The 16,338-nt window shown below is 42.3% G+C and overlaps 1 protein-coding gene across 18 annotated transcripts in view; it reads right to left on the reverse strand.

Moving 5' to 3' along the window:
• LOC126266714 (uncharacterized) overlaps window positions 1-15,631 on the reverse strand; it is a 258,062-nt gene extending 242,431 nt beyond the window's left edge. For 11 of the 18 annotated variants that reach the window (XM_049971177.1, XM_049971180.1, XM_049971172.1 and 8 more), the window contains exons 1-10: window positions 15,569-15,631; window positions 15,429-15,492; window positions 13,222-13,448; window positions 12,885-13,139; window positions 12,637-12,778; window positions 10,238-10,470; window positions 9,900-10,154; window positions 9,652-9,793; window positions 7,668-7,900; window positions 7,330-7,584 (exon numbers count right to left, since the gene is read on the reverse strand). In XM_049971177.1, coding sequence (XP_049827134.1) covers window positions 7,330-7,584; window positions 7,668-7,900; window positions 9,652-9,793; window positions 9,900-10,154; window positions 10,238-10,470; window positions 12,637-12,778; window positions 12,885-13,139; window positions 13,222-13,448; window positions 15,429-15,492; window positions 15,569-15,628 — 1,866 coding nt within the window. In that variant the 5' untranslated portion in view covers window positions 15,629-15,631. The remainder of the gene's footprint in view (window positions 1-7,329; window positions 7,585-7,667; window positions 7,901-9,651; window positions 9,794-9,899; window positions 10,155-10,237; window positions 10,471-12,636; window positions 12,779-12,884; window positions 13,140-13,221; window positions 13,449-15,428; window positions 15,493-15,568) is intronic. The other 7 variants (XM_049971184.1, XM_049971166.1, XM_049971181.1 and 4 more) reach the window with 6 other exon arrangements.
• Window positions 15,632-16,338: the final 707 nt, after the last annotated feature.

Consider the following 16,338-nt stretch of genomic DNA (forward strand, 5'->3'; position numbering starts at 1 on the left):
ACCAGAGGTTGTACAGAGTTTCAGGGAGAGCATAAGGGAAAAATTGACAGGAATGGGGGAAAGAAGTACAGTAGAAGACGAATGGGTAGCTTTGAGGGATGAAGTAGCGAAGGCAGAAGAGGATCAAGTAGGGCTAGTAGAAATTCTTGAGTAACAGAATAAATATTGAATTTAATTGATGAAAGGAGAAAATATAAAAATGAAAAAAATGAAGCAGGCAAAATGGAATACAAACGTCTCAAAAATGAGATCGATAGGAAGTGCAAAATGACTAAGCAGGGACGGCTAGAGGACAAATGTAAGGGTGTAGAGGCTTATCTCACGAGGGGTAAGATAGATACTGCCTACAGGAAAATTAAAGAGACCTTTGGAGATGAGAGAACCACTTGTATGAACATCAAGAGCTCAGATGGAAACCCAGTTCTAAGCAAAGAAGGGAAAGCAGAAAGGTGGAAGGAGTATATAGAGGGTCTATACAAGGGCGATGTACTTGAGGACAATATTATGGAATTGGAAGAGGATGTAGATGAAGATGAAAGGGAGATACGATACTGCGTGAAGAGTTTGACAGGGCACTGAAAGACCTGAGTCGAAACAAGGCCCCGGGAGTAGACAACATTCCGTTAAAGCTACTGACAGCCTTGGGAGAGCCAGTCCTGACAAAACTCTATCATCTGATGAACAAGATGTATGAAACAGGCGAAATACCCTCAGACTACAAGAAGAATATAATAATTCCAATACAAAGAAAGCAGGTGTTGACAGATGTGAAAATTACCGAACAATGAGTTTAATAAGCCACAGCTTCAAAATACTAACACGAATTCTTTGCAGACGAATAGGAAAACTAGTAGAAGCCGACCTCGGGGGAGATCAGTTTGGATTCCGTAGAAATACTGGAACACGTGAGGCAATAGTGACCTTACGACTTATCTTAGAAGAAAGATTAAGGAAAGGCAAACCTACGTTTGTAGCATTTGTAGACTTAGAGAAAGCTTTCGGCAATGTTGACTGGAATACTCTCTTCCAAATTCTAAAAGTGGCAGGGGTAAAATACAGGGAGCGATATGCTGGTTACAATTTGTACAGAAACCAGATGGCAGTTTTAAGAGTCAAGGGACATGAAAGGGAAGCGGTGGTTGGGAAGGGAGTGAGACAGGTTTGTAGCCTCTTCCCGATGTTATTCAATATGTATATTGAACAAGCAGTAAACGAAACAAAAGAAAAATTCGGAGTAGGTATTAAAATCCATGGAGAAGAAATAAAAACTTTGAGGTTCAACGATGACATTGTAATTCTGGCAGAGACAGCAAAGGGCTTGGAAGAGCAGTTGAATGGAATGGACAGTGTCTTGAAAGGAGAATATAAGATGAACATCAACAAAAGCAAAACGAAGATAATGGAATGTAGTCGGATTAAGTCAGGTGATGCTGAGGGAATTAGATTAGGAAATGAGACACTTAAAGTAGTAAAGGAGTTTTGCTATTTGGGGAGCAAAACAACAGATGGTGGTCGAAACAGAGAGGATATAAAATGTAGACTGTCAATGGCAAGAAAATCATTTCGAAAGGAGAGAAATTTGTTAATATCGAATATAGGTTTAAGTTTTTGGACGTCCTTTCTGAAGGTATTTGTCTTGAGTGTAGCCTTGTACGGAAGTGAAACATGGTCGATAAAGAGTTTAGATGAAAAGAGAATAAAAGATTTCGAAATGTGGTTCTACAGAAGAATGCTGAAGATTAGATGGGTAGATCATATAACTAATGAGGAAGTATTAAATAGGATTGGGGAGAAGAGAAGTTTGTGGCACAACTTGACCAGAAGAAGGGATCGGTTGGTAGGACATGTTCTGAGGCATCAAGGGATCATCATTTTAGTATTGGAGGGCAGCGTGGAGGGTAAAAATCGTAAAGGGAGACCAAGAGATGAGTCCACTAAACAGATTCAGAAGGATGTAGGTTGCAGTAGGTACTGGGAGATGAAGAAGCCTGCACAGGATAGGGTAGCATGGAGAGCTGCATCAAACCAGTCTCAGGACTGAAGACCACAACAACAACATAGATAGAACGTGGACGACCGACCGCGCCCCGCCGTAGGTGGTCCAAGACAACGGGTTTGGCCCTTGCGGCTCCTCAGAGCCTTATTTGTTTTCTAGTCAAGTGACCTTGATGGAAGATAGTACTACTCTTTAATAAATTCCGCAAACGCCAGTTTGTCTTTGGAGTCGGTTGTTTACTGTGCAGGAATCGGCTCTCCTGTGCAGTGTCCACATTAAGTCTGTTGAGCCTGTATTAAGCGCTATCAGAAAAGAAAATTATCAGGAAAAGTTGGCCGCAAATCAAGTGGGGCCTCTCAGACCAGATCCGTTTATAAGAAAGTGATGAAATCAAATAAGCGTGTTTATGAGCGAACATGTAACAAAGAACCGTAGGTTGGTGTGCGGGTGTACTTAAGAAAGCCTGATGTATGAGTTAACTAATACATGAATTAAGGATCATGTTCATTTGTCCGGAAAAGTAAAAAAGCATGCAAACTCCTACTTACTCAAAAATGCGAAACGGAGAGTGGCTAAGGTCTAAACGTCAATTCGTTCTTGCCATATTCTGTACTTAATTATGTGAAAAACAACATAATTTCATGAAAACAGTTGTTCCTTTTTCAGACACGTTATCAAGTTATGGATGTAATTATTATTATTATTGTTCTTGACAGAGACTGAAGTTTTATAAATACGTTGATAACCGTAAATGTTATACAGCAGGTGCTATTGATTTCGCACTACGATATTTATCTGAATTTCAAAATTTGTGAACACCCAGAATGTTTAACTACTAGTCCTCACTGGTATGACTACATGCGGTTTGACTGGTGGGACACAGGAAGGTGAGTGAAGTCCGTCCATTTGAAACAACGTCTCGAGTTGATGCATAATTACTGAAGTTGTGGGTTACAGATGAATGTTGGAAAAGTTTCTTTCTAGTGTGGTCTTGAGAACATGCTTGCGTCACTTCTTTGAGTGCGGATTGGCAACTAGAAATTTAATGTTTCGTGGGTGGTTAATTGTCTCAAATATTTATTAATGAAAATGGAAACCGAGCCAGAGCATCTTCATTCACTCGTTTTACAAATTTTAGGCACTTTGTGTGTGACTTGCACTGCAACTGCAGTGCTCGCCTCGTGGGTGTGGGGAATCCGCTTTGAGTCCACGTGCGGTGTCAGAGCGTGCAAACGTGTCTTAACGTTTTCTAAGAGTGATTCTATGAAATTTAATCCCAATTTTCGTGAGAACTGTTGTCTGATTTTAACTTGTTCCTTTGTAAGTAATGTCTCCCCATAAGTGTAGTTCACGTGGTACCTAAATCGAGAATGATTCAGATGTTTCTTGATTTCTTGCTGTACGATAAAATGATGTTGATGTCCCCCAGCCAAGTCGTCTGTAACAATTTGATAATTTTCGGTGAGCTGCTCTTGCGAATACTAACGGACGCCTTTGTCTTTTACTGATAGTTACCCCATGTCCGTCTAAGCCGTTTCAACCTCTCGGCGTGGAATAATAGGCCATCGAGGTTAAATTCATTAATTTATCTCAAATTCTTTACTTTTCGATTGTATTTGTTGTGTCATTCCGTAGTTTGATTTGCTAAACGGTATCAGATTCGGTAGGTATCCAGATTCTGTACTATGGAATTTGCGTATTCGTCAATGTGCAGTTATACTAAGCCTCTCAGAAATCTCCATTTTTCTTCGCTTTCTTACAATACAATCTGGCATAATTACCTCGCCTACCCCCCCCCCCCCCCCTCCCTCTCCCGTCAAAGCGGTCCTGCAGTTTTCACGTCTACATGTACGCATATGTTGTGTTGCATGCTACTACGTGGTACACCTCTGAATTTAATCCATCACCGTACCACATAAATTGATTTCCTTTTGTGCGTAAGAGACCAAATAAGGTAAAATTCATAACTGTTGTTAACTGAAAGAATCAGTGTTGTATAACTTCGTATTGAAGGCGGTGTCTTAGACCGATAAATGTAAGTAATTACGGAGAACCACCTCTTGATAGCATCTTCCTTTCCCTAATAATTACAGATTCTGCTGAACCCCGGTGCAAATATCAATTAGAAATATGAAGTAAAAGATTGCGAGAAGAAAGATTAAAGCTTTAAAGGAACAACAGCAAATGATAACTCATATACGCTCATAATAAAACAAAAGGTGACCGCCCTCTGTGCTCATCGTGCTGTTTCGAGATACGACTAGCGCCATAGGATGATTGTTAAACTTAGATTGCAGGTTCCTCGTGGAACCGGTAAATTTATAGTTAAAGTCGAGTTGTTGTTGTTAATGAAAGCCACTGTACCAACAACCCTAGCATGCAGTAAAAGGTTAAGACATGCATAGGAATTACGAGACAGTAGATGAAGGCATAAGCACAGGTTAGATAGGTATGACTACACAGCAAAAATCGCAGAGTAACAGAGTGTTTGGAATTCCTGTATCAGAGCTACATTCTGTCCTACATTTACAGCATCCAAAGTGTCCCGTATCACTGATTATAGAAGTATGTGGCTTTTGAGGAGCTGTCCGAACACTCTACGCTGTTCATTTTACCTCCCTACGCACAGTCATCGTGTTAGCTGGACTGCTGATAGTTCTCTGGACCGTACGTATAGGTCTTTCTACTGATCTAATGTGATTTCTTACAACCACCGTACGCAATCCTAGATAGTTATTGTCCGTAAGTGCATTACGTTTCCTCAGTCTTGATATGGCTGTGACAGTTCCTTCGCGGTTCTGCGTCACGGTTATATGACCAACAGTCGACTTGTACAGCTATAGAAGGCTTGAAACGTCCCTTTTGTTCACATAATGAGTAGATTTGTATATGAGTGTTGCCCGTATGGGAATAAAAGTTTGCAATAGAAATGCCATTCGTGGTACTAAAATTCTACGTATTCACGAACAGATTCCAATCTTCAAAAAGTTAGATTTTCGTCCTCATAGCGTTCACACTTCTCACCGACTCTTCCACGGCGCTGCATGACTATCACCTCGGGGGCAGACTGGATACAGGGGAGTGTTAAACTTACATGCGACATTCAGAGTGTTGAATTTGCCAGCACTAGAATATCCATTGCAAACAATATTTGTGAGAAGCCTCTGTAGAGATTGTAGGAAAAGTAGTGCCAAGTTTTAGTATCTAGTCTGTGCAGTAATGAATAATCTAGGCATGAGTGCTACATCTACATCCAGACGGCGGTGTGTGGCGGAGGGTACCTTGAGTACCTCTATCGGTTCTCCCTTCTATTCCAGTCTCGTATTGTTCGTGGAAAGAAAGATTGTTGGTATGCCTCTGTGTGGGCTCTAATTTCTCTGATTGTATCCTGATGGTCTCTTCGCGAGATATACGTAAGAGGGAGCAATATACGGCTTGACTCCTCGGTGAAGGTAAGTTCTCGAAAGTTCAACAAAAAGCCCGTACCGAGCTACTGGGCGTCTCTCTTGCAGAGTATCCACTGGAGTTAATCTGTCACCTCCGTAACGCTTTGGCGATTACTAAATGATCATGTAACGAAGCCTGCTGCTCTCCGTTGGATCTTCTCTATCACTTCTATCAACCCTATCTGGTACGGATCCCACACTGGTGAGCAGTATTCAAATAGTGGGCGAAGAAGTAACCGACTTCCTTTGTTTCCGAACTGCATTTACTTAGAATTCTTCCAGTGAATCTCAGTCTGGTATGTGCTTTACCGACGATTAATTTTACGTGGTGATTCCATTTTAAAACACTCCTAATGCCTACTCCCAGATAATTTATGGAATTAACTGCTTCTAGTTGCTGCTATACTGTAGCTAAATGATAAAGGATCTTTCTTTCTATGTATTCGCAGCACATTACACTTGTCTACATTGAGATTCAATTGCCACTGTGTTCTCATAGGCTGCCTCTTGTGACGTAAGCATACGTCTTTGACCATTTCTTATTTAATTTCTTTCTCTCAGGTTACTGGTCTTTGCTTTTAACACTGTGTTCAACAATTTTTTTTTTCATTCACGATGTGTGCCAGCTTATTTATAGAGCCTATTCGTTGTGACAAGTTCTGGAGTAGTTCGTATTCGTTTGAAATGTTTTGCTCTTCAAAAACTGACTGGTATGTGGTAATTTCCTCCTACGGTTATGTTATGCAGTAAGTAAGTGGTAGTTTTAAGATCTTTGTTTTGATCTATGTTTTTCAGCTGATAATTCTGTGGTGATTTGTTGTCACTAAGTGATACGTTTGTAGACCCAAACTTCCCCCATGGCTATGTTATGCTTTAAGTTAGTAGATGTTTTATGAACTTTATTTTGATCTCTGTGTTTCTCAGATGATGATTCTGTGGTGATAGGTTGTCAGTCAATGATAAGACGTTCGTAGACCCGTGTTATGAAAATCGTACATGCTGAACATACATGCAAGAACTATCAGAAATACCACTCTATATCATATACATGAGTTCGCATGTATGTACCAGTTATGTTGTTGTGTTTGACAAATATAAGCACCAGTATATTGAGTGAGATTTGATTCGTGGAGCACATGCCTACCGAATGTATTGCTATGTCTGTATGAAACGCTATTATTTTGTGTGACCGAGTGACTACTATATCTTACTAAAGTCATATGCGAAGATTTCTCAGCTATCTATTGATTTAACTGGAAAGCGTCGAGGGATAGTAAATAATGAATACCGAATCACGTGAACAATCGTAGGTTTTCATTGATCCGAGCGCAAAAAACAAAAGAATTTCGGTTTGAGTAAACGTAGATCATTTTAGGTTATTAGCAAATGGGAATCAATTTTTGTAGCAGTATAGCACTCATATTACTAGAGGTACTCCTTAGAGAAGATATCACTCTCCAGAAAACTGAAATCAGAATTATTCAGTTGTAACACCTCTAAGGTTTTGATGTACTGGATTTAGGAACAGCCAAATCAAAAACACTTACTTTCAGATAATTAATTTATTTTTAGACAGTTCTTTGAGTCCACGGCATCAAAGCAGATATTATTATTTACTTATGAGGATGCATCTAGAATGGGCAGTGAGAATGTCTTCACTGAGCCCAGCCAAAGAGATTGCGGATGAAGTCCATGATGGCGTCCACATCGATACCGGCGTCCCTCAGCATCTGGATCAACTCCTGCACAGCGTCCAGCTCCAGAACGCGCAGAACCAGTTGCTGGAAAGGTCACATCTCTGGTTACACGTCACGTACAGTGGTGACAATATACAACATTATTGCACACTTGAAGCCACTCAATAGGCGTTAAAAGATTACTACTTACGTGGAACTCGTCGGAACTGAGCCTGTTGATGAGTTCAGCAAAGTCAGGGCTGGTCTCCAGCTTCTCGTTGTAGAGAGCCTTCAGCTCGTCGACTGGGAGGATGGCGAGGATCTCATCGAGCATGGACTTGAGGCTCCTGCTGCTCCTCCTCATTCGGCTGGCGGGTTTCGTAATCTGAGGAATGCCCAGGAAGTCGTGGATGGTGTTGAGGAAGCCGTAGGGGTCAAGGCCTGAGGACTCGAGGAAGTTGAGCAGCTGTGGAAAGAAATTGGGCAGTGAGAACCTGTGTGATGTAACATCTCATGGGTGTATGAAGTGTCTAACGGAGCGTTACTTACATCGTACAGCTCGGGCTGCTGGTCGACGTACACGACGATGCTCTCGAACTCGTCAGACATGAGGTACTGGAGGGCGGCCTGCACCTCAGCGTCGTTGGCGACATAGTTGAGGACGATGTTGACGATTTCGTCGACGGGGATGAGGGCCAGGAAGTCGTTCAGGTCATCCTGCAGGTTGCGGCTAGATTTTTTTGCTGGGAAACGCTGGATCATCTTTGCACCTCGGATTGGCCCTGAAAATGAGATATCGTGTATCAGTGCATCTTTTTTGCTCTTTTGCAAAATTCTGTTGAAAGTCTCATCACAGTTGCACACATTGTTGTGGACCATTGCATAACTATTTAATGATAGTGTAAAACGTTGGACAGTTTAGTCAGTGCTGAGCAAGTGAACAATGTGTCTTTGGTTTTTCCTAGAAGTTATGTAATATCGTACACACACTATTTCTTTTTTTGTAGGATGTAGAAGAATTGATTCCAGATCACAGGGTTTCAAGCAGTTTTATAATTTTTCTGCAAAATTCACAAATAATGTTTCATAATATAATCATTGTATTTCATCGTCTGCCTTTTGGGGAAGGTGGAGTTCTCTCGTTAGCATTATGATTCGCATAGTGGCTGAAGTACTGAACCTGCACTAGATAGAACAGCCCCTTATTCTCGTGCCTATCCACCGACATTGAGTTATTCTGTCAGTTACATAAATTGTTTAATGCGATTTCTGGATTCATTTACTTGAAACCTACATTGACACACTTCACTTGCTGAGTATTTATTGGACATTTAATAAATTCGTCTATGGGACGTAAGACCTTAATCTTCTACCACGTTTTCTTCATATCTTATTGTTTTTCTTGTTGGTAACAGCACTGGGTGCAAGTACAAGCACAGAACTGTGATTCGAGTGAGTGAGGAAGCACTGACGCCAAGATTGTAAATGCTTTTGGCATGTTATTATTTTGTATTTTTTTATTTTAGTGTCATTTATATTCCCTATTTTTGAGAGCTCTGGTCCCAGACGTTCTAACTCTCTTTAGATTTGATTGAAGTTGTTTTAAATACAAGGATGATTCTTATTACTGTAAAAGAATGTCAATGGAATTAATGGTGTGATATTTATGACGTTAGTTGTTTGTGATGTTCGTGATGGTTGTCAGGACTTGGAGTTATTACAGTACTGGTAGGTTGGGTAAGACTTAGAGAATGGAGACAAAACTATAGGAGAAATATCTAATCCGTCCATCGGATAGCAAAGATTTGAGTAAATGCTATGTGCTTATGAGTTGAGTACGACAGTAGCGATGGAGTAAGGATATGGTCTGAAACAGTCGTTTCCGGTGATTATATTTGGGTGTGTTATGGGTGGTATGAAGGGCAGATTATAAGCCTGGTTCCGTACTGCGGGCATGGAAGTCAACTAAAATTACGCTTGGGAACAACGTTTAATGTTTGGTGGTGAATACGGGGATTTGTTGACAAGGGCACAGCTGCAAACAACCGTTACCGCTAATGGGTCTTGGGTTTACTGCAAATGTAGAAATTTGTGTTAGCGTTTTGAGGCAGTAAAGGATAGCGGAGACAGAGGACAGTGAAATACAGAAACTAGATGTCCTATATGTCTATCCTTGACTTGAAGATTTTATTAAAACGTTGGGAAAGATCCATACAAAATGATGATAGGAAGGACAAGTCAGATGATTAGAATTATTTTGTGATGTAACACCCAAGAGTGGCTAGTTGTTAGTTTACTCTATTGACGGCTTTCGTTTGTATGTTTGATGATGGATTGATATTGTCGAAAACAAATTTTAAAGTAGAGTAGAGGAATACCAGAAAACGTTACGAGATATTTGGCGACAGCTAGTACTGTATAATTACGCCACACAATGTGGAGCACAATGGACAAAAGAATATGTGGCAGATGCGAATATAAACTTAAAATAACAAGCCCCATTGAAAGATGATATTAAAGAAAACATTCTTACTCAGTTTCAAGGATCCGGAGTCAGCCCAGCCGAAGAGATTGCGGATGAAGTCCATGATGGCGTCCACATCGATGCCAGCGTCCCTCAGCATCTGGATCAACTCCTGCACAGCGTCCAGCTCCAGAACGCGCAGAACCAGTTGCTGGAAAGGGCACATTTCTGGTTACACGTCAAGTACAGTGGTGACAATGTATAACATTATTGCACACTTGAAGCCACGCAATAGGCGTGAAAGGATTACTACTTACGTGGAACTCGTCCGAGCTGAGCCTGTTGATGAGTTCAGCAAAGTCAGGGCTGGTCTCCAGCTTCTCGTTGTAGAGAGCCTTCAGCTCGTCGACTGGGAGGATGGCGAGGATCTCATCGAGCATGGACTTGAGGCTCCTGCTGCTCCTCCTCATTCGGCTGGCGGGTTTCGTAATCTGAGGAATGCCCAGGAAGTCGTGGATGGTGTTGAGGAAGCCGTAGGGGTCAAGGCCTGAGGACTCGAGGAAGTTGAGCAGCTGTGGAAAGAAATTGGGCAGTGAGAACCTGCGTGATGTAACGTCTCATAGGTGTATGAAGTGTCTACTGGAGCGTTGCTTACATCGTACAGCTCGGGCTGCTGGTCGACGTACACGACGATGCTCTCGAACTCGTCAGACATGAGGTACTGGAGGGCGGCCTGAACCTCAGCGTCGTTCGCGACGTAGTTGAGGACGATGTTGACGATTTCGTCGACGGGGATGAGGGCCAGGAAGTCGTTCAGGTCATCCTGCAGGTTGCGGCTGGATTTTTTTGCTGGGAAACGCTGGATCATCTTTGCACCACGGAATGGCTCTGAAAATAGTATTTCGCTTATCAGTCCACATTCCCTGCACTTTTGGGAAAGTGTCAAAAATTACTTTACAACTGACAAACTGTTGTGGGTCATTCCGTAACTTATCACTATTAGTGTGAAATTAGTTATTTATTAGGAAGATGTAAAATTATTCTTTAAGAATTGTAGAGTTCCACTTATTTTTATAATTTTCGCGGAAAACTCGCAAATAATGCCCATAACATGAACATTATATTGAGTTGTGTGGCTTTTGGGAAAGATGTAGTTCTGCATTTACCGTTATCTTCCGCATAGTGGCTGAGGTACAGAACTCTCATTAGAGAGAAGAGCTGTTGCTTCTTATGCCTAGCCACCTACAGTTATTTTTTCCGTCAGTTACATAAGTTGTTTAATGCGATTCCTTTGTTCAAATATTTGAAAACGACGCTGACATCATTTCCTTGATGAGATTTCACTGTAGAGTTAAGAGTTTTGTCGGCGTTACGTTACACGCTAAATTTGTACCACTTCATCTTCTTATTAATCCCCTTGGTGAATGCACTGGGTACATTGTGTACAGAATTGTGGTTCACGTCAGTGAGGAAAAGTAAAATCAATGTTATAACTGTGATTCAGACGTATCTCCTCGCAACAGGTTACTGTTTTTTATTTATGTATTTGCGCGCCTTTTATATTACCCACATTCGAAGCTTGCTACTTTGAGACATTCTAACGTTCTTCAAACTTGATTGAAGTAGATTAAATCGTTAGGTTAATTTTTGTTGCTGTAGAATAAAGGCAATGGGATTAGTGCTGTGACAGTGTGATGTTAGTTCTTTCTGGTCTATGGAGGTGATGGCTGTGGGGAGTTGTTCTTATTACAGTACTTGTGGATAGAGTAAATTCTTAGAACTGGGGGCGGTATTAAAGGAAAAATGTCTGATTTTCACATTGGAAAATAATTCGAGTAAATGTGGGAGGATAGGACAGCAGCCAAGCTGAAAGCATATGGCCCGGAACAGTCGTCCTCGGTGAAAATACTTGGGTTGTATGAAGGCTAGATCATGTGGGTGATTTCATGCTGGGGGAAGAGGAGACAATTAAGGTTACGCTAGGTATGGATGTGGAATGTTTGGTGGGAAGTGTTGATAGGGGCACAGCTCAAAGCAAACATTGTCGAGGATGGGTGATACAATATGTTGTTGCACTTCCAGTTTATTGGAATTGTAGAAATGGTTTCAGAATGTTTGTAAATCTTAGTAGCTGGTAAAGCATACGAGAGAGAGAAGGTAGTGATATACATCTCATCTAGTTCCATGATTCTGAGATTTTAGTAAAACGTCAGAAAAGAGGAGGTCTATACAAACTGTGCATAACGAGGACAGTTGGAGGATGTACATTATGAATGGTTGATGGATTGGTGATGTAACCTCCTAGTCTAACCAGTTAGCAGTTTTCTCAGTAGTGCTCTTTCTTTTCTGTGGTTAGCAGCTGGTCGTTAATAGACTTTGGTAATGAAATTCCAGGGTATTTTAGTTTTTAGTTGTTGGAAGAATTGTGAGCTGTATAGTACAGATCTCAGGAACACTATTTCTAGGTGGGTTTCCCTATAACTGTTTTGGGAAAATGTTACATCTTTCGAGAGTTCATATTGTTATTGTAGAACTCTACGAAGGTTGCCGCACTACATTACAGAATCGATTCGCCAAAACATGTTTCTTCAGCTGAACTTAGAATATATTTGGGAACTGGTCTTATGGCCCCTCACATCTGCCCAGGGTCCAGTTACCAGAAAAAATTGCGATTCGTTGGCAGAAAATATTTCTCGCCTCAGCAATAGAGCTTTACCACTTCACATATAAATCAAAAGACAGAAAAGGGGTCTAAAACCATCATTCTGTGTGGATTATTAGCGAACATATACTTGTACATAGCGTCCTATGATGATTGGTTCATATTCTCGCAAAGAAATCTTGAACTAGACAAACTGACTTTACAGAAAATTTCATGGCTCCACATTCCCTCTGGAGGAGTACCAGAAACCTTACGACATGTTTGGTCACAGAACCGCAGAATTACGCCACGCAATGTGCAACACTATGGACAAAATAATATGTGGCACATGCGAATATAAACTTAAGACAACAAGACCGATTGAAAGAAGATACTAAAGAAAACATTCTTACTCAGTTTCAATGAGCCGGAGTCAGCCCAGCCGAAGAGATTGCGGATGAAGTCCATGATAGCGTCCACATCGATACCGGCGTCCCTCAGCATCTGGATCAACTCCTGCACAGCGTCCAGCTCCAGAACGCGCAGCACCAGTTGCTGGAAAGGGCACATTTCTGGTTAGAGGTCAAATATAGAGGTAATATGAAAGAAAGATGTTGGACACTCGTAGCCATTCAAGAGCCGTGAAAGGATTACTACTTACGTGGAACTCGTCCGAGCTGAGCCTGTTGATGAGTTCAGCAAAGTCAGGGCTGGTCTCCAGCTTCTCGTTGTAGAGAGCCTTCAGCTCGTCGACTGGGAGGATGGCGAGGATCTCATCGAGCATGGACTTGAGGCTCCTGCTGCTCCTCCTCATTCGGCTGGCGGGTTTCGTAATCTGAGGAATGCCCAGGAAGTCGTGGATGGTGTTGAGGAAGCCGTAGGGGTCAAGGCCTGAGGACTCGAGGAAGTTGAGCAGCTGCGGAAAGAAATTGGACAGTGAGAACCTGCGTGATGTAACATCTCATAGGTGTATGAGTGTCTAACGGAGCGTTGCTTACATCGTACAGCTCGGGCTGCTGGTCGACGTACACGACGATGCTCTCGAACTCGTCAGACATGAGGTACTGGAGGGCGGCCTGCACCTCAGCGTCGTTGGCGACATAGTTGAGGACGATATTGACGATTTCGTCGACGGGGATGAGGGCCAGGAAGTCGTTCAGGTCATCCTGCAGGTTGCGGCTGGATCGCTGGGCCGGGAAGCGCTGGACTGTCTCATGCTTGGGCGCTGTGTAATTTTAATGTAGGCGTTAGCGAACTTCTGCTTACTGAATGGACGTGTTACGTAATTCACTGTAAGAGGATATTCGCTTGTTTTGGGGAGACACTGAAATTTTGTTTTCGTTTTATGTAAGAGAGTAACCAATATCCTTAAATATGTAATGAGACTACTACGTCTTACCTCAGAGTTGATTATTCATTCAAAAAAAAAAAAAAAAATACCTCCACGGTTTAATTAGTGACTGTTACCCGGCAAGAAAAAGGAGCAATATAGCTCAACGGTTACTGATGGCTAGTTAGGTTCGGGTTTGGCTGCTTGGAAGGAGAAGGCCAAACAGCCAGGTGATCGGTGTCGTTGGAGTATTGAAGGACGGGGAAGGATGTGGGCCGTGCCCTTTCAAAGGAACCATGTCTGGAGCGATTTAGGGAAATCACGGATAACCTAAATCAGAATGGCCGGAGGGGGGATTGAATCGTCGTCCTCCCGAATGCGAATCCAGTGTACTAAACACTGCACCACCTCGCTCGGTACTGCTGGATAGTCTTGGGTGTTATTAGCGTTAGGTGTTCATTAAAAACTATCTCCTTCCGCAGCTCAATGATCAACCTCTGGCTGATATGTGTAGGACCCATGTTCGATCCCCGGTACTGCCGGCGATCCTTCCTTATTGGAAGGACTAGAACAGGTTTTCCTAGCTTCGTTATACCAATTAAGGAGCTATTTGAGTGATAAGGAGCGTTCCCAAAGTCAAAAGGCGAAAAGGTCAGGTGAGTCGCCTGCTGACCCCACGCCACTGCTTAGCGGATTCACTGAAGACACTGGCAGAGGATGATACTGCGGTCGGTGTGTTAGAACTGCCCTATTGCTGTCAGAAAACGAAGCTTTCCTTTGCTTTGCTTTAAAATTATGTTTGCAGAATGCAGTATTTTATCGACGCCATAGGTGTACTTTTGTTAAAGTCCCTAATGCCTGTAGCAGGACATATTACTTTTTACCCAGGTACATTAAATGGCTGAACACGATTCATACGATAAAATCTGTCGAAATAATGTCTACTCAGGCAGTGTCAAAAAATTTTCTGCTGATTGTAAACCATCCTTGCTTAAATCAGTGTGTCCGATAACAATTTGCTTCACTGAAGCGCAATAAATTATGTGGTATTTCTCTGCGAATAGCTTACATTTTTATGAGGTACACCAGCATCTGGTAGCTTTACGGAACGACGTTGGTCATATGGAAGACTACTGTGCACGTCATTATGGAAGCATAGCTCATATAACTGAAAATCTGTTATGTGTGTGGGGTCCTGTTCTTTCAGACAAGTCCGAAGGAATAGACGCCATTTTGATATTGAAGGTACCATGAATCAACTCACAAAGGAGTAAAGACATGGGAATATAACTGGCAAGCTGAAATTTTGTGCCACCCTCGGTTTCTAGCCCGAGTCTCCAACTTACTAGGCAGATACGCTGACCACTGAGCCATCTGCACACAGGGATCTCCTCATATGCACCGGCTACCCTAGCAAGACCCCGTCAGACCCAAATTCTCAACTGATACCTCACACTACTGGTGCAGCGCACCTGCATACGAGCCACATTACGCGCAGCATCTCGCCGATTCGAGTAAGAGACAGAGCTTGATGTGCAACTGCACTGAAGGAATAGCTGAGAATGTGGGTCTGGTGGGAGGCATACTATAGTAAGCGGTGCAGTTGAGTTGACTACTGTGTCCGGATGGCGTGGTGGTCAGCGCATCTGCCTAATGACCAGAAAACACAAATTTCTAATTTGTCCCTTTGATATAAATCAATGCCCACTGGCAACTGACGTCTTTAATTCCTTTCCTTCTTGAAAATATGACGCACAGCACATGTATGGTACGATTACGTGGTCACTTAAGCTGAAATAGTTTTTCTTAGAACCAAACATTAACCAAACATTAACACCATTCTGGCCTTTAAGAGTACGATTTGATGACACTCACCCTTGGGCACTGCTGCGCCGCAGGCGATGCCAATGACAACAGCGAACAGCAGGAAGAAGCGCATCTGCACAAGAAGGTGATGTCTTAGGGTGGAGGTAGTGCTAGCTAGTCTAGTGTACTGCAGAGCGGAGAGGACTTACCTTGCCGGCTGTGGACCACAATGTGATGCGGCAGGCTTCGACGTGTGCGTATTTACGCATTTCTTTATCAGCTCTTCACTGCGTTTATCGAGTGCGGTTTTTTCCGCTCACGACCAAGATGACCTTCATCCTCGGTAAACGCAAGTCATCTCTGCGTCTGTGCATTACCTGAAAAATTCACTTCAGTTGTCCAGAAGAGAGCAGACCGTACGTATCGCATCGTATGTCATGAGTGATTATCGCGTGACGTTACGAACTTGTAGGAATGCAACGGGTTTCGCTTGTAGCTTTCGATATGATTTATACATATTAACTCATCCATTACAACTGAAGAAACTACGATGAAAGGTTTCTCATGTGTAGTTTTCGTCGTGTCTGAGTCTGTCGCCTACCATTCAACATCAGAAAAGTAGCTAACAAACTTGCTCAACTTTGTAACTCGAGTTATTAATACGGAGCGAACACATTTCGTTCACTCCATTGTCTAAGGTAACTTGTTTGTAGAGTGCTTTATGCTCTCCGTTTCACCTCAGTTGTGGCAGAATCAGTTATGTGCCCTGAGCAATTAAGTTGTGTGTACTTGCACAGTGCTACCATGTTAACGTCACTAACTTTATTCTCTCCAGAAGTTCTTGGGAGAAATGTGCTGGTGTTTCTTGGAGTACTGAGGGCAGCAAAACTGTTTTGAGTATGATTCTAAAATAATTTGACATAAAATCTCCAACATGCGTGGCCTGCAGAGGTGAAAATCGCTGTTACTTTTGTAGGAC

This window comes from Schistocerca gregaria, chromosome 4 (genome assembly GCF_023897955.1).
Source record: "Schistocerca gregaria isolate iqSchGreg1 chromosome 4, iqSchGreg1.2, whole genome shotgun sequence".
NCBI classification, from domain to species: Eukaryota; Metazoa; Arthropoda; class Insecta; order Orthoptera; family Acrididae; genus Schistocerca; species Schistocerca gregaria.